This window comes from Haematobia irritans, chromosome 4 (genome assembly GCF_050003625.1).
Source record: "Haematobia irritans isolate KBUSLIRL chromosome 4, ASM5000362v1, whole genome shotgun sequence".
Classification (NCBI taxonomy): domain Eukaryota; kingdom Metazoa; phylum Arthropoda; class Insecta; order Diptera; family Muscidae; genus Haematobia; species Haematobia irritans.
The window spans coordinates 36,905,813-36,928,865 of NC_134400.1; the positions used below are offsets into that span (position 1 = coordinate 36,905,813).

General features: G+C 31.2%; 1 protein-coding gene across 2 annotated transcripts in view; it reads left to right on the top strand.

The window, feature by feature from the left end:
• Positions 1 to 23,053, top strand: part of knrl (knirps-like) — a 152,413-nt gene that overhangs the window by 13,633 nt on the left and 115,727 nt on the right. For both annotated transcript variants that reach the window (XM_075306382.1, XM_075306383.1), the window contains one exon: positions 4,093 to 4,147. In XM_075306382.1, coding sequence (XP_075162497.1) covers positions 4,121 to 4,147 — 27 coding nt within the window. In that variant the 5' untranslated portion in view covers positions 4,093 to 4,120. The remainder of the gene's footprint in view (positions 1 to 4,092; positions 4,148 to 23,053) is intronic.

A 23,053-nucleotide genomic window follows, 5' to 3' on the forward strand; every position in this document is an offset into this window, starting at 1 on the left:
CACCAACTTTTCGCAAAAGGATGACCGGATGAAATCACAATGTTTCCTGACAACCTTGTTTCAAGTGACAATAACGAGTCTCTGCTCCTATCCACACGGAAACGTTTTCTTAACCCACGATCGAATTGAGTCAAAAGGGGTCAGTTTCGAGATCCGATTATATCTAATTAGATTCCCCCAATTTTTATACAGGAAGAGCTAAAAGTTATCTCCACTATTTTGAAATATATTTCGCCAGTAATTTTCCAATTAAAATCATAATTGAATTTGAAAAAATATTCAATTACAAATTTTATTGATTTCTTAAATTTTTTAACTTAAATGAACAACAATTACAAATGGCAATTGAATCAATCAAACTTTTAATTTAATAAGTTAACTTCGTTCAACTTAAATAACAGTTGAATAAGGAGGTCATCTTCGCAACGTAGGCCTATCTCGGTGGTCTTAAGAAATCTTATTTCTCTGATGGTTAACAAAGTTGAAGGCCCCCGGGTTCCAGTGTATCGCGTTAAAAAGATAATAGGTTAAAAAATAATGTTTTTTTTTTTTTTGAGCTACGTACTTATCTGACCACCCTCCTCATAAATAGTTTTTGCATACAAACACGTTAACTCATAAACATGGTTAAAGATATGAGTTCATTGTCCGAAAATAAATTGCCAGCTATACTCATAAGTGTGTTAAACGAAAACTCAAAATGATTAACTTTATTAAAATAATAATTTAATTAATAATTAATTTAATCTTAATTTACAAAATCTACAATTGTAAATATGTTATAGTTTCTCAAATCATATCATTATGAAATCTTGATATTTTTAAATTATACACAAAGTTTGCGTCTTAAGTCTTTTGTTTCGAATTAAGCTTAACCATCAAAACAACCATTGGAAAAATAGTTCAAAGCAAAACCCACTTCAATCTGAACTTCGTGAATAATTTTGTCAGGTTTCTTTATCGTGAAAATCGATTATAAGAATAATTATTATATTATAATTATTTAACTGCTTCACCTGCAAAACCCAACTCAATCCTCAAAGCCCCTCACCATATACTTGCGAAATGTGCAGTATCCATATCTGTATCCAATGAAGATCCGCCTTAATTTTAATCATTTTTGTTTGTTTGTTTGCAATATACAAATAAAACATTAAACAATGCAAAAACAAACTATAAACAGTAGAATCATTTAACCAGGCAAAGCTTCTACACCACCAAGATAATTAACAAGTCAAGGTCGTAGCCGCTTATGACTTTCAGATGGCAGTGCAAATGCATACTTAAGAATAGTGAAGTATATTGCCAAGTCCCATAGTTAAGTAAAAAAAATGAATACGACCAAAAATCGTTCACAAGAACATCTGCATTATTAAACTTAACAAAATAATAGCAAAAAACTCCACGCTAAGAAAACGAATAATAGTTATAATACCATGAAGATAATGTGGCTCGAGCTTGTGAAAAAATCATTAAGGTAAATTGCATTGGTCGTTTTCACATAGTGATGAGTGATGAGCTCAAGTCTTCAGTTTTCCAATCGTGGCAAGATGGGACAAGTTAGGTTGTTTGGTGTGAAGGAAGTGATTGCCAAAGTAATGCTAAACACTTTGTGTTATAAAAATTTATCTAAATTGGATTAGTAAGAAACTAACTTAAATGGATCTTTTAGCATGTATCTGTTGTATAAGCAGATACAATTGTATAGAAATTGGTAAACACCTGGCTTTGGATAACGTCAAAAGTAAGTGTTATCGATTTTTATACATTAAAAAAAAAATACGTAACTATAGTAACTCTAACTTATTTGTATGGTAAAAAATTATTTGTTTAAAGTTTATTCTTTTTGCATTTTCTTATAAACTGAACGTGGATATGAAGTTCAATGACCGTACACAAAACCTCAATATGAACTAAAGCAAAAAAAAAAAATTCGGTCGATTCCCAAAAATAGTAAGAATGAACAACAGTCAAGGGTTAAAGGGACAGCGCCAATGGTTTTTTTTTTTTCTTTAGTTTTGTTAATTTTTTTTCTATGAGATGGTATAGATTCGTGAGTTGTAGTTAACAGGAACACCACGGTATTAAATTTTCCTGGTTTTAATAATGCTTTATGGGAATCTCAAACTCTGGAGTATAATTTACTTCAATTTTCGTAAGACGTAGTTAATTCTTGCTATTAAACCGTTTAATTTTTTTCTCTGTGTATTTATCTCTATCCCGCGTTGTATAACTCCATTTGATGGCGATTGATAGACGACGATTTGTATTTTAAGTCACTTTTGTGATTATACCGAATGAACAGTTTCCTATTGTTAAGACTAAAGATTTCGTTTATATTTAACAAAGTTTATTTAAGAGTCCATAAAATACATTTGGGCTAAACACAATACGCTTTTGCAAAATATTCCACTCCAGCTACGAGGAACTTCACTTTTTGAATTTTCTATAGAAATAAACGAAAAAGACAAAATTTTCTATACAAACAACATTTTGCAAAAATTTTCTATAGAAAGAAAATTTTGAAAAAAATTTATATAGAAATAAAATTTTGGCAAACTTTTCTATAAAAATAAAATCTTGCAAAAAATTTTCTATAGAAATAAAATTTTGACAAAATTTTTTATAGAAATAAAATTTTGACAAAATTGTATATGAAAATAAAATTTTGAAAAAATTTTCTATATAAATAAAATTTCGACTAAATTTTCTATACAAATAAAATTTTGACGCAATTTTCTAAAGAAATAAAATTTTGACAAAATTGTCCATGGAAATAAAATTTTGAAAAAATTTTCCATGAATAAAATTTTTGATACAATTTTCTATAGAAATAAAATTTTGACAATATTTGCTATAAAAATAAAATTTTGCAAAAAAATTCTTAAGAAATAACATTTGTGCACAAATTTTCTATAGAAATAAAATTTTGCAAAAAAAAATCTATAGAAATAAAATGTTGTCAAAATTTTCTATAGAAATAAAACTTTGCAAAAAAATTTCTATAGAAATAAAATTTTGTCAAAATTTTCTATAGAAATAAAACTTTGCAAAAAAAAATTTGACAAAATTTTTTATAGAAATAAAATTTTGGCTAAATTTTCTATAAAAAAAATTTTAAAAAATTTTCTATAGAAATCAAAATTTGAGAAAATTTTCTATAGAAATAAAATTTTGACAAAATTGTCCATAGAAATAAAATTTTGATAAATTTTCTATAGAAATAAGCTTTTGAAAAAAATTTCTATACAAACAAAATTTTGCAAAAATTTTCTATTGAAATAAAATTTTGACAAAATTTTCTATGGAAATAAAATTTTGACAAAATTTTCTATAGAAATAAAATGTTTACAAATTTTTCTATGGGCATAAAATTTTTAACAAAATTTTCTATAAAAATCAAAATTTGACAAAATTTTCTATATAAATAAAATGTTGACAAAATTGTCCACTGAAATAAAATTTTGACAAAATTGTCCACTGAAATAAAATTTTGACAAAATTTTCTACAGAAATACAATTTTAACAAAATTTTCTAATGAAATACAATTTTGACACAATTATCTATAGGAATAAAATGTTGGCAACAATTTCTATAGAAATAATATTTTGGCAAAGTTTTCTATAGAAAGAAAATTTTCTATAGAAGCACAATTTTGTCAAAAATAAAATTTTGGAAACATTTTCCATAGAAATAAACATTTAACAAAAAGACAAAACAAATTTCTTTGAAAGCAAATAAAAATGATTTCCATAACCGTTGAATCGGTTATCATTAATTCGGGATTATTTATTATACTTTGTAGGAAAAGGGAATTTCGTTTGTCTAAAATTTCGTTCCCGAGGAAAGTATTTTTCTTTGGGTGTGCATTTAAAAAGTCACTTTATTTGTTAAATTTTGGAGAGAAAAATAAAATCGGAAAATAGATCTAAATGAGGGCTATATTGCCATTAACACCACCACCCTTTAGGGAATTTGGACTGCATTTATTTGTTTATTGAAGGTTCTAAAAATGCTAAATACTTTGTATAAATTACAAAGTATGTTTTGAAATTTTTTAAAAACATCTTTTCTTTTATCTTTCTTTTTAGTTTTTTCAACGTCGCTCCTCCTATTTCCATGATGAATCAGGACAATCCGTATGCGGTAAGTACATAATACCCCAGTATTATTTGTTCATGGTTTTTTATATGTTTCTAGCATTGAAATTTCTGGTGTTAGAATTTTATATTATGCAGACATGAATGAAACTATCCTCGTTGCAATAGCAATTTTATGACCAGTACATATGATAAAATAAAAACGGGCTATAAAAAAATCATTTTTTTATAGCCTCCAGCACAAAGTGTTGATGATACAAATGCATACACTAACACTGCTATACAACCACAGATAGTCGCTTAGACTAATCGACTAAAAATGGTCTCGGAATTGCCTTAGTATTTGTGATTCTTAGTATTTTAAGGCGATGACAACGAACGAATTCGCACTATGGCCTATATGAGTAAAAAATGTCGTTCATTATACCCTTCACCACTACTGTGGTACAGGGTATAATAAGTTTGTGCATTTGTATGTAACGCCAAGAAGGAAAAGTCTGAGACCCATCGTTTAGTATACCGATCGTCTTAGAATTAAATTCTGAGTCGATTTAGCGATGTCCGTCTGTCTGTCTGTCTGTCTGTCTGTCTGTCTGTCTGTCTGTCTGTCTGTCTGTCCGTCTGTCTGTCTGTTGATGTATTTTTGTGTGCAAAGTACAGCTCGCAGTTTTAGTCCGATTGTCCTACAATTTGGTATAGGGTCCTGTTTCGGCTCAAAGACGATCCCTATTGATTTTGGAAAAAATCGGTTCAGATTTAGATATAGCTGCCATATATATTTTTCACCGATCTGGTCATAATTGGCGTGTATATCAACCGATCTTCCTCAAATTCCGTACATCCGAATATTTTATGAGTCTCGAAAAACTTGCAAAATATCAGCCAAATCGGTTCAGATTTAGATATAGCTCCCATATATAGCTTTCACCCGATTTACACTCATTTGCCCACAGAGGCCAACTTTTTGCTCCGATTTAGTTGAAATTTTGCACAGGGAGTAGAATTAGCATTGTAGCTGTGCGTGTCAAATTTGGTTGAAATCGGTTTAGATTTAGATATAGCTCCCATATATAGCTTTCGCCCGATTTACACTCATATGACCACAGAGGCCAATTTTTTGCTCCGATTTAGTTGAAATTTTGCACAGGGAGTAGAATTAGCATTATAGCTATGCGTGCCAAATTTGGTTGAAATCGGTTCAGATTTAGATATAGCTCCCATATATAGCTTTCGTCCGATTTACACTCATATGACCACAGAGGCCAATTTTTTGCTCCGATTTAGTTGAAATTTTGCACAGGGAGTAGAATTAGCATTGTAGCTATGCGTGCCAAATTTGGTTGAAATCGGTTCAGATTTAGATATAGCTCCCATATATAGCTTTCGTCCGATTTACACTCATATGACCATAGAGGCCAATTTTTAACTCCGATTTAGTTGAAATTTTGCACAAGGGGTTGAATTAGCATTGTTGCTATGCGTGCCAAATTTGGTTGAAATCGGTTCAGATTTAGATATAGCTCCCATATATATGTTTTTGTGATTTCGACAAAAATGGTCAAAATACCAACATTTTCCATGTAAAATCACCACTGTTTAGTCGAAAAGTTGTAAAAATTACTCTATTTTTCCTTAACTTCTAATGCATATATATCGAGCGATAAATCATAAATAAACGTTTGCGAGGTTTTCTTAAAATTGCTCCAGATTTAAATGTTTCCCATATTTATACCCTTCACCACTACTGTGGTACAGGGTATAATAAGTTTGTGCATTTGTATGTAACGCCAAGAAGGAAAAGTCTGAGACCCATCGTTTAGTATACCGATCGTCTTAGAATTAAATTCTGAGTCGATTTAGCGATGTCCGTCTGTCTGTCTGTCTGTCTGTCTGTCTGTCTGTCTGTCTGTCTGTCTGTCTGTCTGTCCGTCTGTCTGTCTGTCTGTTGATGTATTTTTGTGTGCAAAGTACAGCTCGCAGTTTTAGTCCGATTGTCCTACAATTTGGTATAGGGTCCTGTTTCGGCTCAAAGACGATCCCTATTGATTTTGGAAAAAATCGGTTCAGATTTAGATATAGCTGCCATATATATTTTTCACCGATCTGGTCATAATTGGCGTGTATATCAACCGATCTTCCTCAAATTCCGTACATCCGAATATTTTATGAGTCTCGAAAAACTTGCAAAATATCAGCCAAATCGGTTCAGATTTAGATATAGCTCCCATATATAGCTTTCACCCGATTTACACTCATTTGCCCACAGAGGCCAACTTTTTGCTCCGATTTAGTTGAAATTTTGCACAGGGAGTAGAATTAGCATTGTTGCTGTGCGTGTCAAATTTGGTTGAAATCGGTTTAGATTTAGATATAGCTCCCATATATAGCTTTCGCCCGATTTACACTCATATGACCACAGAGGCCAATTTTTTGCTCCGATTTAGTTGAAATTTTGCACAGGGAGTAGAATTAGCATTATAGCTATGCGTGCCAAATTTGGTTGAAATCGGTTCAGATTTAGATATAGCTCCCATATATAGCTTTCGTCCGATTTACACTCATATGACCATAGAGGCCAATTTTTAACTCCGATTTAGTTGAAATTTTGCACAAGGGGTTGAATTAGCATTGTTGCTATGCGTGCCATATTTGGTTGAAATCGGTTCAGATTTAGATATAGCTCCCATATATATGTTTTTGTGATTTCGACAAAAATGGTCAAAATACCAACATTTTCCATGTAAAATCACCACTGTTTAGTCGAAAAGTTGTAAAAATTACTCTATTTTTCCTTAACTTCTAATGCATATATATCGAGCGATAAATCATAAATAAACGTTTGCGAGGTTTTCTTAAAATTGCTCCAGATTTAAATGTTTCCCATATTTTTTTACTAACATTGTGTTCCACCCTAGTGCATTAGCCGACTTAAATTTTGAGTCTATAGATTTTGTAGAAGTCTATCAAATTCTGTCCAGATCGAGTGATATTTAAATGTATGTATTTGGGACAAACCTTTATATATAGCCCCAACACATTTGACGGATGTGATATGGTATCGAAAATTTAGATCTACAAAGTGGTGCAGGGTATAATATAGTCGGCCCCGCCCGACTTTAGACTTTCCTTACTGGTTTTTTACTAACATTGTGTTCCACCCTAGTGCATTAGCCGACTTAAATTTTGAGTCTATAGATTTTGTAGAAGTCTATCAAATTCTGTCCAGATCGAGTGATATTTAAATGTATGTATTTGGGACAAACCTTTATATATAGCCCCAACACATTTGACGGATGTGATATGGTATCGAAAATTTAGATCTACAAAGTGGTGCAGGGTATAATATAGTCGGCCCCGCCCGACTTTAGACTTTCCTTACTGGTTTTTTCCTAAGCTTGTGATTAGGCGTGTGTAAGTGTGTCTCCGTGAGGCTTTTTGTATAGCCAAGCGAATATGTTTGCTTTGTTTTGTGGTACGAACTTCAATGGGGGGTATAGTTATTACGACTACTAATTTGCATTTGAAGTGACGACCTTACGTAGCTTTAATTTAATTAAAAATTCATAATTCATATTTTATGACATCATATTTTCTTTATTCGCCTATACAAAATATAAGAAGTCATATCAATTCGTTAAAAGAACTACCTGTATCGATATTGATTTCCTCTTAATAGCATATAAGGGAATTAAGTAAAGGGTTCACCTGAACAGGGGAATGATGGGAATTTTGGCACATAGACAATTTTATACAATCGAAGAAAGAACCGCAAACTTTTTTATACCCTCCACCATAGGATAGGGGGTATATTAACTTTGTCATTCCGTTTGTAATACATCGAAATATTGCTCTAAGACCCCATAAAGTATATATATTCTGGGTCGTGGTGAAATTCTGACTCGATCTAAGCATGTCCGTCCGTTCGTCCGTCTGTTGAAATCACGCTAACTTCCGAACGAAACACGCTATTGACTTGAAACTTGGCACATGTATAAACCGATACCCAGATTTGGCTTTCGGAACCTCTAAGAGAAGCAAATTTTATCCGATCTGGCTGAAATTTGGTACATAGTACTAGTATATGGTCTTTAACAACCGTGCCATAATTGGTCCATATCGGTCCATAACTATATATAGCCCCCATATAAACCGTTCTCCAAAATTCATCCGAACCGGTTCAAGTATGCAACGTGGTGTGAGTATATGGTCTCTAACATCCACGCAAAAATTGGTCCACATCGGCCCATAATTATATATAGCCCCCATATAAGCCGATCCCCAGATTTGGCTTGCGGAGCCTCTAAGAGAAGCAAATCTCATCCGATCCGGTTGAAATTTGGAACATGGTGTTATTATATGGTCTCTAACAACCGTGCCAGAATTGGTCCATATTGGTTAATAATTATATATATTCCCCATATAAACCGTTCTCCAGATTTGACCTCTGGAGTCTCTTGGAGGAGCAAAATTCATTCGGTACGGTTCAAATTTGGAACGTGGTGTTAGTATGTGGCCGCTAACAACCCTACCAAAACTAGTCCATATCGGTCTATAGTTATATATAGCCGATATCCAATCACACAAAAATTGTTCCATATCTGTTAATAATCATGATTGTCACTCGAGCCAAAAATAATCTACCAAAATTTTATTTCTATAGAAAATTTTGTTAAAATTTTATTTCTATAGAAAATTTTGTTAAAATTTCATTTCTGTAGAAAATTTTGTTAAAATTTCATTTCTATAGAAAATTTTGTCAAAACTATATTTCTCTAGAAAATTTTGTCAAAATTTTATTTCTATAGAAAATTTTGTGAAAAATTTGTTTCTATAGAAAATTTTGTTAAAATTTTATTTCTATAGAAAATTTTGTCAAAATTATTTTTTTTTTTTTATAGAAAATTTTGTCAAACTGAATTATATACGTATTTAATCGGTCTTTTTGATTTAATATATACCACGTATGGACTTACTTACAATTTAGAAGACGGTGTTAGGAGGTTTTAAGATACCTTCTTGTCTAGCCACTCTCGTATTATATAGACGATTTAGCTTGATTTTACCTCGTTTTCACATGTTTGTTTTCTAAAGTTTTTTTATGATCTTTTATTATATGTTCACAATACACTGATTCTTCTCTGATCAGTTTTTATCATCTGAAGCTTTAAATAGAAAATTGAAAAACGCTTTATATTATAACACGAAATGATTGTTCACATTTACAAAGTGTTATTCGATATCAATGATCAATTTTTAAAAGATTATTTCATTTTAATTAAATGTAAAACACCGCATATTTTTGGATTTTAACTACCGCTAACTTACTACCTGTTTTTTTGAGTTAGGCATTTTAATACCAATCAAAAAATCATTTCTCCAAATTCATGAAAAGCCAGCAACAGCCTCTGGTGGCCCTCAAATTAACAACAACAAAAAATGAACCAACAACAAATTGGTCTACTTTATAATGGGCAATTTTAATTTAGTTTTAGTTCAGTTTTTTTCTCCTCCTAAAAAAACATCATAGCATCGATTTCTATTGTGAAGATCTTTTGTATGTTAATTTTATTAGAAAAACAAAGGTGGAAGGCAGCAAAAGAATAATATCAACATCTGCATAATGTCGAATTCTATATTAATCTTATATTTTATAACTTTAATCCGATTTCTGACACAATGGCGGCACTTTGTCTATCTTCCACCATACTCGTCCCAACTTGTCGTGACTTGTATCCATACTCTTCGATACGTAACGAATTGGTTCAACATATTGAAATACGTCTGCGTATCCATAGCAAACATATGTAGCCAATCTATTTGTTGTTTATTGTCAACAAATAAAATCTCAGTGTTTCTTTTAAACACATGGTAATTATTAATTCAAAAATATATATTTTTTAATATTTATTTAAGATTTGGTATAGTATATATTATATTTTAATATAATTCGATTAGTTATAAAGTGTTGTTATCAATTAACATATAAGGGTTGTGTTTTTTTTTTTTTTGCCTGATTTTTAGTTTATGCAAATTATAATTTAGATTTTACTATAAAACACTAGGGGGATTAAAGGAAACACATGGATCTTGAAAGAAGGCAAAAGCACAAATACCTAAAGCAGTAGTACAATGGTAAGCAATCCTGCCAAAATTGTTCACCGATAGTGTGTTTCGTATTAGTAAGGGGTTTATAACCTACTACACCGAAAAAAATTCCGTAGTTAAACTAACGCGAAATTTAACTTATTTTTATTGCAAAAAAATATATATTTGTTTGTTTGTTAAAATGATCATGATATGGCGCCAATAATTTTTATCAATACCTTTAGTTATGATATGGTGTAATTTCGTGATTTGTAGTAGAAAGTACACCAGGTCATTAAATTTTCCTGGATTTAAAAACGCTTTGTGGAAATCTCAAAATGCGGAGTATAATTTAGTTCAATTTTCGCACGACGTACTTCATTATCGCAATAAAACTGTTTATTTTTTCTTCTGTGTAAAGTTAAATTTGATGTGGTAAAAGTTCTCGCTAGCAATGCAATACTTCAAATATCTTAAGATTTTTTTAAAAGGCGTTAATATGGAGGCTGTGGCTGTTTTAACTAATATAGGCGGCCAAACGAACTCTAGAATTTTCTTTGAATACATCTCCTCCGGTTCAAATGGTACAGTTTCTGAAATTAGATTTGAAAATTTGCATTATTAGATTTTAGATATATAGAACAAATTACTGCACGTAGAAGTGAAATATGATCTCTTCAAACATGTTTCATGAGCAAAATATTATTTTTGGACAGGGAACATGGAATATCTTTGTATTCTCTACAAAACATTAGATGCGTATCGGAACTTCCGAGCCAATAACGTGGTTGCGGCAATGATGTTACATGTTCCCCGCCCAACACAAAATTTTTGTCTTGAAACAAATTTTCGAATTTTCGCATGCAGAGAAGAAATATGATCACCTCCGAGAGCAAAATTTTATTTTTGGATAGGGAGAAAATAAAATTTTTACCGCGAAAACAAAATGTGATTCCCATGCTCTCAAGAAATTGTCAGTCTCTTTAGGGTTTATATAGTAAACTGCACCATTATCAAAATAGTCCTCAAAGATTTAAAAAAAACCATATATTTCCAATTTCAAGCAAATCGGATAAAAATAGCGACGTCTAGATGCTCAAAAAGTCAAATCGAGAGACAGGGGCTATATCAGAACCTGGACAGATATAGCTCATCTTTGAACTTGGCATCTTTGAAATCGTCTTAGAATTTCACCCTGATGAAGAAATATGATCACCTCAAAAACCTGCTTCAAAAACAAAATATTATTTTTGGACGGGGAGCATGCAATATTTTATTTCTGTAGAAAATGTTGCCAAAATTTTATTACTGTAGAAATGTTGTCAAAATTTTATTTCTACAGAAAATTTTTTCAAAATTTTATTTCTATCGAAAATTTTGTCAAAATTTTATTTCTATAGACAATTTTGTTAAAATTTTATTTCTATAGAAAATTTTGTCAAAATATAATTTCCACAGAAAATTTTGTCAAAATTTTATTTCTACAGAAAATGTTGTCAAAATTTTATTTCAATAGAAAATTTTGTTAAAATTTTATTTTTATAGAAAATTTCGTCAAAATTTTATTTCTATAGAAAATTTTTTCAAAATTTTATTTCTATAGAAAATTTTGTCAAAATTTTATTTCTATAGAAAATGTTGTCAAAATTTTATTTCTATATAAAATTTTGTCAAAATTTTATTTCTATCGAAAATTTTCTCAAAATTTTATTTCTACAGAAAATTTTATCAAAATTTTATTTCTATAGAAAATTTTGTCAAAATTTTATTTCAATAGAAAATTTTGTCAAAATTTTATTTTTATAGATTTTTTTGTCAAAATTTTATTTCTATAGAAAATTTTGTCAAAATTTTATTTCTATAGAAAATTTTGTCAAAATTTTATTTCTATAGAAAATTTTGTCAAAATTTTATTTCAATAGAAAATTTTGTTAAAATTTTAATTTTATAGAAAATTTTATCAAAATTTTATTTCTAATTTGTTTTCTTTATTTTATTCGACCTTTTTAATTGTCTTGTGTAAATCAGTAACTAAATGACCTCGAGCTTGATTAGTTACTGATTTACACAAGAAAATTTTATTTCTATAGAAAATTTTGTCAAAATGTTATTTCTATAGAAAATTTTGTCAAAATTTTATTTCCACAGAAAATTTTGTCAAAATTTTATTTCTATAGAAAATTTTGTCAAAATATTATTTCTATAGAAAATTTTGTCAAAATTTTATTTCTATAGAAAATTTTGTCAAAATTTTATTTCTATAGAAAATTTTGTCAAAATTTTATTTCTATAGAAAATTTTATAAAAATTTTATTTCTATAGAAAATTTTGTAAAAATTTTATTTCTACAGAAAATTTTGTAAAAATTTTATTTCTATAGAAAATTTTGTAAAAATTTTATTTCTATAGAAAATTTTTTCAAACTGAATTGTATGCGTATTTAATCTGCCTTTTTGTTAGTCCACGTATGGACTAACTTGCAAGTTAGAAGATGGTGTTAAGAAGTTTTAAGGTACCTTGCCATCGCAAGGGTTACCGCAACACAAGTAATTCGATTGTAGATGACAATCTGTAGCAGAAGTTTCTACGCAATCCATGGTGGAGGGTACATAAGATTCGGCCTTGCCGAACTTACGACCGTATATACTTGTTTTTCATTAAATTTAGGACAAAAATTTTGTAAATTTGCGTCCCTCCGTTAAAGTCGCATGTCTTTTAAATAGGGAAAATGTTCGCATTTTTGATTTAAAGAAATCGTCCTGAAATTAACTGAAATATTGAATTTTTAGATTTAAGATAGAAACACGTTAAACGTAGGCTAAGAGGATTTAGCATCCTTGGTTTAAAGATTTTTGGGAATTAAGAAAACATTTTTTACTTTGAAGTATCTGTTATGGAGTTTTAAACTGACATTTTTTCTACGTGAATTGCTTTACTAATATATCGCAAAAAGAGAATGAAAGTTCCATTAATGACATCTAATTTTAATTTTATCGATTCTAAATTTAAAACTACAAAGGTCAGTAAAAATGTCCTTAATTTAAAGAAGCCGTATATTTGGCTCGGAATCAATACCAAAATCCTTAAAGAAAGGTCAAAATCTTAGTAGCCGAGTAAACCTTTCTTTTTAAGTGTGACTGCAGATAAAAAACGAGTTTGTGTGAAGTTCGCTATGGCTTCACTATTGAAGGCTGTAGCGTGATTACAACAGACAGATAACCGGACATCGCTAGATCGTCTTAGAATTTCACACTGATCAAGAATATGTATACATTACAAAGTCAGATTAAATTGAATGGCATGGATTGGTCCAAGAATAAAATTTTGCTCCTAATGAATGGTTGAGGTGATCATATTTATTCTCAAAAAAAGCAATTATTTCCTCACAAACGAATGTTTAGACCAATGAAGTTTTTATTTTTTGGTAAAGTAGCATCTTTAAGCCTAGTAATATCTTTAGTATCTTAATGCCACAAATGAAAACTTCGTTGGTCTAAAATTTCAATACCCAGAAAAAAATCAATATTTTGGGTATAGAGCTCTCCTAAAAGACAGTTCGCCCAAAAATGTAGGGTATCATATACTCCATAAGTAAAAAAAAAACCAGTAAGGAAAGTCTAAAGTCGGGCGGGGCCGACTATATTATACCCTGCACCACTTTGTAGATCTAAATTTTCGATACCATATCACATCCGTCAAATGTGTTGGGGCTATATATAAAGGTTTGTCCCAAATACATACATTTAAATATCACTCGATCTGGACAGAATTTGATAGACTTCTACAAAATCTATAGACTCAAAATTTAAGTCGGCTAATGCACTAGGGTGGAACACAATGTTAGTAAAAAAATATGGGAAACATTTAAATCTGGAGCAATTTTAAGAAAACCTCGCAAACGTTTATTTATGATTTATCGCTCGATATATATGCATTAGAAGTTAAGGAAAAATAGAGTAATTTTTACAACTTTTCGACTAAACAGTGGTGATTTTACATGGAAAATGTTGGTATTTTGACCATTTTTGTCGAAATCACAAAAACATATATATGGGAGCTATATCTAAATCTGAACCGATTTCAACCAAATTTGGCACGCATAGCAACAATGCTAATTCAACCCCTTGTGCAAAATTTCAACTAAATCGGAGTTAAAAATTGGCCTCTATGGTCATATGAGTGTAAATCGGACGAAAGCTATATATGGGAGCTATATCTAAATCTGAACCGATTTCAACCAAATTTGGCACGCATAGCTACAATGCTAATTCTACTCCCTGTGCAAAATTTCAACTAAATCGGAGCAAAAAATTGGCCTCTGTGGTCATATGAGTGTAAATCGGACGAAAGCTATATATGGGAGCTATATCTAAATCTGAACCGATTTCAACCAAATTTGGCACGCATAGCTATAATGCTAATTCTACTCCCTGTGCAAAATTTCAACTAAATCGGAGCAAAAAATTGGCCTCTGTGGTCATATGAGTGTAAATCGGGCGAAAGCTATATATGGGAGCTATATCTAAATCTAAACCGATTTCAACCAAATTTGACACGCACAGCTACAATGCTAATTCTACTCCCTGTGCAAAATTTCAACTAAATCGGAGCAAAAAGTTGGCCTCTGTGGGCAAATGAGTGTAAATCGGGTGAAAGCTATATATGGGAGCTATATCTAAATCTGAACCGATTTGGCTGATATTTTGCAAGTTTTTCGAGACTCATAAAATATTCGGATGTACGGAATTTGAGGAAGATCGGTTGATATACACGCCAATTATGACCAGATCGGTGAAAAATATATATGGCAGCTATATCTAAATCTGAACCGATTTTTTCCAAAATCAATAGGGATCGTCTTTGAGCCGAAACAGGACCCTATACCAAATTGTAGGACAATCGGACTAAAACTGCGAGCTGTACTTTGCACACAAAAATACATCAACAGACAGACAGACAGACGGACAGACAGACAGACAGACAGACAGACAGACAGACAGACAGACAGACAGACAGACAGACAGACAGACGGACATCGCTAAATCGACTCAGAATTTAATTCTAAGACGATCGGTATACTAAACGATGGGTCTCAGACTTTTCCTTCTTGGCGTTACATACAAATGCACAAACTTATTATACCCTGTACCACAGTAGTGGTGAAGGGTATAAAAACAAAAAACAAGTATAAAGGGTGATACGGTCAAAATTGGGTCAAGGGAAAACGCGTGTAAATCGGTGAAATCGTCTATTTAAAAAATTAAATTAAATTTCTTTTTCAAGTTCAATTAGTATAAAATTCAGGAAAAATATTCAGTTAGGCTTTTGCTTTTCCAAATCCGAATTACCGGGCCTCACGCTTGACACCTGCCATCAGATTTTGTACAGCCACCTTGTCCACCTTCTTCGCCGCAGAAAGCCAATTTGCCTTGAACTGTTGCTCGTCCTTAGCAGTTTTTTTTGGTCTTCTTTAGGTTCCGCTTGACAATAGCCCAGTATTCCTCAATTGGGCGGAACTCTGGCGTGTTGGGAGGGTTCTTGTCCTTGGGAACCACTTGCACGTTGTTGGCGGCGTACCACTCCATGGCCTTTTTACCGTAATGGCAAGATGCCAAATCCGGCCAAAACAGTACGGAACAACCGTGTTTCTTCAGGAAAGGCAGCAGACGTTTATTCAAACACTCTTTCACGTAAATTTCTTGGTTGACAGTCCCGGAAGCTATGAAAATGTTGCTTTTCAAGCCACAGGTACAGATGGCTTGCCAAACCAGATATTTCTTTGCGAACTTTGACAGTTTTATGTGCTTGAAAATATCTGCTACCTTTCCCCTTCCTTTTGCCGTATAAAACTCCTGTCCCGGAAGCTGCTTGTAGTCGGCTTTGACGTAGGTTTCGTCGTCCATTACCACGCAGTCAAACTTCGTCAGCATCGTCGTGTACAGCCTCCGGGATCGCGCTTTGGCCGTCGTATTTTGTTTATCTTCGCGATTTGAAGTCACTACCTTCTTGTAAGTCGATAGTCCGGCTCGTTTTTTGGCTCGATGCACGTTGTAGAAGATACACCCAGATTATTTGCGGCATCTCGGAGAGAGAGAGGTTAGGGTTTCGCTTGAAACTACCGGCAACTCTCTTTGTCGTCTCAGCGGCTTCCGGTTTTCGATTTCCCCCCGATCCAGACTTCCTGGCTGTCGACAAACGTTCCCCAAACACTTTAATTACAATTGTAACGGTCGATTTGGCAACTTTTAGTGATTTTGCCAGCTTTGCGTGCGAGTAGCTCGGATTTTCGCGATGCGCGAGCAAAATTTTGATACGCTGCTCTTCTTGCTTGGACGGCATTTTGACAACTGAAGAGTGAATTCCAAAATCAAAATAGGAGCAATATTCTACACACACACACACACCTTCAAAATGAGGGGTGTTCAGGTTTTTTAAATGCAAAATTGGAAGAAATACGTCATGTTTATATTGACCAAATTTTGACCGTATCACCCTTTATACGGCCGTCAGTTCGGCCAAGCCGAATCTTATGTACCCTCCTCCATGGATTGCATAGAAACTTATACTAAAGACTGTTATCCACAATCGAATTGCTTTGGGTGCGGTAACACTTGCCGATGGCAAGTGTTCTTAACACCGCCTTTTCAATTGTAAGTTAGTCCACACGCGGCATATATTAAACAAAAAAAGGCTGACTAAATACGTATATAATTCAGTTTGACAAAATTTTCTATAGTAATAAAATTTTGACAAAATTTTCTATAGAAATAAAATTTTGACAAAATTTTCTATAGAAATAAAGTTTTGACAAAACTTTCTATAGAAATAAAAATTTTGAAAAAATTTGCTATAGAAATAAAATTTTGACAAAATGTTCTATAGAAATAAAATCTTGACAAAATTTTGTATAATAATAAAATTTTGACAAAATTGTCTATAGAAATAAAATTTTGGTAGAATATTTTTGGGGATCGGCTATATATAGCTATAGACCGATATGAACCAAATTTGGAATGGTTGTTAGCGGCCATATACTAGCGCAATTTACCAAATTTCACAACGTACCAAATTTCAACTGGACGGATGAATTTTGCTGCTCCAAGAGCTCCTTAGGTCAAATATGGGGATCAGTTTATATGGGGGCTACATATAATTATGGACCGATATGGACCAATTCCTGCATGGTTGTTAGAGACCATATACTTATACCATGTACCAAATTTCAATCGGATTGGATGAATTTTGCTCCTCCAAGAGGCTCCGTGAGCCAAACCTGAGCGTCGGTTTATATGGGGGCTATACGCAAAAGTGGACCGATATGCCCCATTTGCAATACCATCCTTCCTACATCAATAAAAACTACTTGTGCCAAGTTTCAAGTCCTTAGCTTGTTTCGTTCGGAAGTTAGCGTGATTTCAACAGACGGACGGACGGACCGACGAACCTGCTTAGATTGACTCAGAATTTCTCCACGACCCATAATATATATACTTTATGGGGTCTTAGAGCAATATTTCGATGTGTTACAAACGGAATGAGAAAGTTAAAATACCCCCCATCCTACGGTGGAGGGTATAAAAAAGATTTAGACCATATTACCTAGTGGCTATGAAGTATTTGTAAATGACGTTTTGGGGGAAAACTAATGATGACGATGTTGTTCTGTGAGAACTTTAAAGCAATCAATTGAAAAAGAAAAACGACTTGATTTTTTCGTTTTCGTTATGATACAGATTTTGTTATGATTAACGATAACAGCTTGTAAAACATTTTTGTTCCACGTTTTTTTTTTAACTTAGACATTAGTATTGCAAAAGTTACACGCATTTGAGCTATTTATAATCACTAACTGACAGACAAACGCACAGCGAACGTCACAACGAGACCTGTGAATCACGTATTCTTGAGCTTTTGCTTGATTACACCACCAGCACTCACTGTTAGCATGATAATGGTTAATACTGGATTGCAAGAAGCAAAAAAAACTACGTGATTTTTCAAGTGGCAAAAGATCAATGTTTCAGACAGTTGACCATATACTATGGCATGGACCAAACAACTCTATATGGATGGAAATAAAAGAAGCCAAGGGTCTTTGGAAATCATCACGTGGCCTATTTGTCCATTTGTCTCTATGTCTGTCTGTCTACCATATTTGAAGCTATTCAGACAACCATCCCTCAAATACATTTCTATTTTTTTTATGCTAGTTAAACTTTGCCCATGATACATTTTAGCAAATTTTTCAAACAAAAAAATCCTTTTGCTACATTTCATTTGTAATTTTTTTCTGGAGGGTTTTTCTTTCTGGTTCAAGCGTTTGGCAAATCTTTATTGTATGATATATTTCGTTTTTGTTGGTCAGAGACATGGATACATGGTTTGAGACAAAAGACTTAAGTAACAAACCACCAGCGTAACAAGATTAAGTTGTTAGCTCAGTTCACAGTAATGTTAAGAGATTTGTTTGTGGACTGGCTAACTGAATGACTTTGGACTAACAACTTCATTTGTTTGCAGATTTATAGCATACTTTAGTATCTTTTTCTTCTACTCAGCTGATGAGTTGTTTTTTGGTTTGTCAGCAAACTATCATAATTCGTATATGGGATATTCCACAAGTTTTCAAATTCATTAAAAAAGTAGCATCAGCTGCATAATATTGTTCTCTTTTATTTTCTTCTTACATATCTTTTATAATATTTATTTAATTTTGGTACAAAATAAATTAATATAAAAAATAAATAACATTTACACGAAAGTCCCTAAATCAGAGGCCAAGTGAATAACCGATTACCTTGAATCACCCCACCAAAGAAAAACATAAATTCATGCGAATATTTAGGCTTAATGAGTAAAGAAAAAATTCAAATCAATTTCAAATCTCCCTTTTGAAAATTAATATGTTAACGCCAGTAGTTAAATTTTTGGTTTACAGAATATCCCATATTTGGTTTTGTGATTGCCAAACATTTGGAAGTATTCCATCTTCAACTTTGTCTGCCTATACATTTGCCCTCCCCTTCTTCCATTATATTGTAGAACATTAACATCATCAACAGCAGCAGCAGCAGAAACATCAAATCTTCTAGCAACAAATTTGTATAGCTAACTAGTCAACATTGATACACAAAGGAATATATCCAGCCAGTTAGCCGCCCCCAGCATCATCATCCCAGTCACCATATTTTATTTATATTGTACTATTTTTCCACCAAGGATATCTTGCCACAAAGTAACTTATATCTCATCGTATATCACTTAAATTGTTTTGGGGCTGCTGCAAGATCGCAAAAACTAAAAAAAAAAACAGAAAATGAAATGAAAGCCGTAAGGCTCCATATGAGGAACACCGCTGATTTTGCTAGACGAAAGCTAGGAGGAGAGCATTACTCATATGCTGGCCATTCTGGCTATTCTTTCTCCAGTCAATAGTGATTATTACTTGGTGTACCACCCTAAAAGTTGCATGTTGTTAATATCCCTTGATTTAGTTATTGTTTTCTAGAAGGTTGGCCCAAATATATGACTGCACGTTGGCATAATATTTTTCCAAAGAACATTTAAAGAGATTTTGTGTTTCCCACTGCGTTACAATATCAATTAAAGCTAAAACAGAAATAGAGGCAACAATAACAAATTGATCTGTTTAGCAAAAGAAAAGTAAACATAAACTAAGTTAATTGAATTTAATTAAATAAAATTATGTTAAATTTGTATAAATTACTTTTAAATTATTTGAAAAACAAAGTTTACTAAACTTCGTTAAAATAAATAAATAAAATGTTGCCAAATAAAATTTTCTTAAATTCCATAACACTTTAGGTTGACTGGAAACTATTGGAAGTCTCTAAAACCCATCAACCAGAAATGAATGGATGAATAATTTTTAATCTAAGTTGGGTATTTTGGCAGCCCGTTTTTATAAGACCAACTAGACTCAGAAAAAAATATCTCTAAAATTTGTATAATTAAAATTGTAATAGATTTTTATAAAATATTCAATTAAAAATTTAATTGGTTCAATAATTTTTTTTAATTGAAACAAAAATCCATTACAAAAATTAATTGTATCAATTAATTTTATATTTGGAACATGATGATTAATACTACCATTTCTGTGATTGAAGACATTTCAATTAAAAGTTATTTGGTTCAATTAATTTCGTGATTGAAGAAAAAACTATTTCTATTTTCTGAGCACGGAAAAATCTGAAAGTTATTCTAAAGGCACAACTTAAAAAAAAAAAACTTTCAAAAATGTCCTCTTAAAGATGTTGTTTAATTTAACTGCACAGAGAGCTCCTGTAATTTTTTATTGTTTTGTACATTGTACATTAGATTTTTTGTACATTAGATTTTTTATTGTTTTGTACATTGGAAGAATTCCCTGTGTTTTGGTAGATTTAGCAAAATATTCTATTCTACTTCACATATTTTCTATACAAATAAAAATTTTTTAAAATTTCCTATAGAAATAAAACTTTGAGAAAATTTTCTATAGAACTAAAACATTGTCACAATTTTCTATGGAAATAAAATTTTGACAAAATTTTCCATAGCGATAAACACAACTTTATTCTATTTCATAAGCCACATAACTCTAATTTGTTCCTAGATACAATGCTCATATAAATCTCTTTATGATTATGGCACATTATTTTAAAACAAAACTTTTTTCTACAGGAATAATATTTTGATAAAATTTAGATGGAAGTAGTATTTTAACAACATTTTCTATAGAAATAAAACATTGACAAATTTTTCTATAGAAATAAAATGTTCACGAAAATTTCTACAGTAATAAAATTTTTACAAAATTTTCTATAGAAATACAATTTTGACAAAATTTTCAATAGAAATAAAATTTTGACAAAATTTGCAACAAAAATAAAATTTTGACAAAAAATTTTTATATAAATAAAATTTTGAAGAAAAAAATCCTATAGGAATAAAATTTTGAAAAAAATTCCTATAGGAATAAAATTGTAAAAAAAATTCCTATAGGAATAATATTTTGAAAAAATTTCCTATATGAGTAAAATTTTGACAAAATTTCCTATTAGAATAAAATTTTGACAAAATTTCCTATTAGAATATTATTTTGACAAAATTTCCTATAAGAATAAAATTTTGCCAAAATTTTCTATTGAAATAAAATTTTGACAAAATATTCTATATAAATAATATTTAGATAAAATTTTATATGGAAGTAGTAGTTTGACAAAATTTTCTATATAAATAAAACATTGAAATTTTTTTCTACAGAAATAAAATTTTCACGAAAATTTCCACAGAAATAAAATTTTTACAAAATTTTCTATAGAAATAAAATTTTGACAAAATTTTCAACAGAAATAAAATTTTATACAGAAATAAAATTTTGGCGAAAAATTTTATAGAAATACAATTTTGAAAAAAAAATCCTAGAGGAATAAAATTTTGAAAAAATTTCCTATAGGAGTAAAATTTTGACAAAATTTCCTAGTAGAATAAAATGTTCTATATAAATAATATGTTTGATAAAATTTTCTACAGAAATAGTATTTTGACAAAATTTTGTATAGAAATAAATTTTGACAAAATTTTCTATAAAAATAAAATTTTGACAAAATTTTCAATAGAAATAAATTTTGACAAAATTTTCTATAAAAATAAAATTTTGACAAAATTTTCTATAGAAATAAAATGTTGACAAAATTTTCTATAGAAATAAAATTTTGACAAAATTTTCTATAGAAATAAAATTTTGACAAAATTTTCTAGGAAAAAAATTTGACAAAATTTTTTGATAAAATTTTCTATACAAATAGTATTTTGAAAAAAAAAATTCTATAGAAATAAAATTTGAGGAAATTTTCTATCGAAATAAGATGTTGAGAAAATAAGTTTTTTGTGGGTTGAGTTTTTTGGTAAAATTTGGTATATAATTTTTGGCTCTAGCGGCAGCCATGTTATTCATTATTCAGTCCATTCATTTCTTGGGTGAATTTTTTTTACAATTTTTCTAGCGAATTTTAATATTATCAATGCAAGGTTGAAAAATATATTATCGCATTTCTTAGTAATGGCCTAGTTTCTACTTGCCATATGTAATAGAATAAATGTTTTAATGTCATTTACTGAAAACCCGGTTAATTCATAATTGTTGGAAAACCCTTTTAGATAAAGTTCCAAAATTTTTGAATACCAATAAAAATGGCAATGTTTTTTATTTGAAATAGATGTTTTGTTAGTTAATTTCCTATTCAACCGTCGAACGGAACGGACGTGTTTTTTTCAATAGCGGATAAACTCATAGTAATAGGTACCTACTACGAATTTCAAGTGTGGTGGGATATTAAGCCACCATGCAGCGAAATTCCAAGTCATCCACTGGGTTGCTAACTTCAGGGCCCAGTGGACGGGTATCGACTGGAGTTATAAATCTGGGCAATGACCAAGAGTTAGGCCCAATTAGTCGACCTGTAGACGGGTCGACAGGTGGCGACACACTGACAAGTCGAACTTTTTCTAAGGTAACGACATCAAAAGGAGGTAATCCCTCACGAAAGAGATTCAAGGAACGCAGAAATGCTTTGTTTATCCTAAAGAAGTTAGGATCAGTCGACCCAAGCACGTTGTCGGCTAAACAAAGCGATTCCTTAAAATGGGCTCAAGGAATTCTTGAGACTGGAAAAAGGGAACGATCGCCGGATGAGCTGCCATCCTCCAAAAGGGATCAAAGATCGTTTGCCTCAGTTGCTAAAGATAGCCTTGTGATGGCTATCATTAATAAAGGAGCATTGGACGGTATGGTTCCAAAGCAAAAATGGGGGGAAATTGAGAATGCTCTATCTGTCGTCTACTCACAGGTACTGGAAAAGTT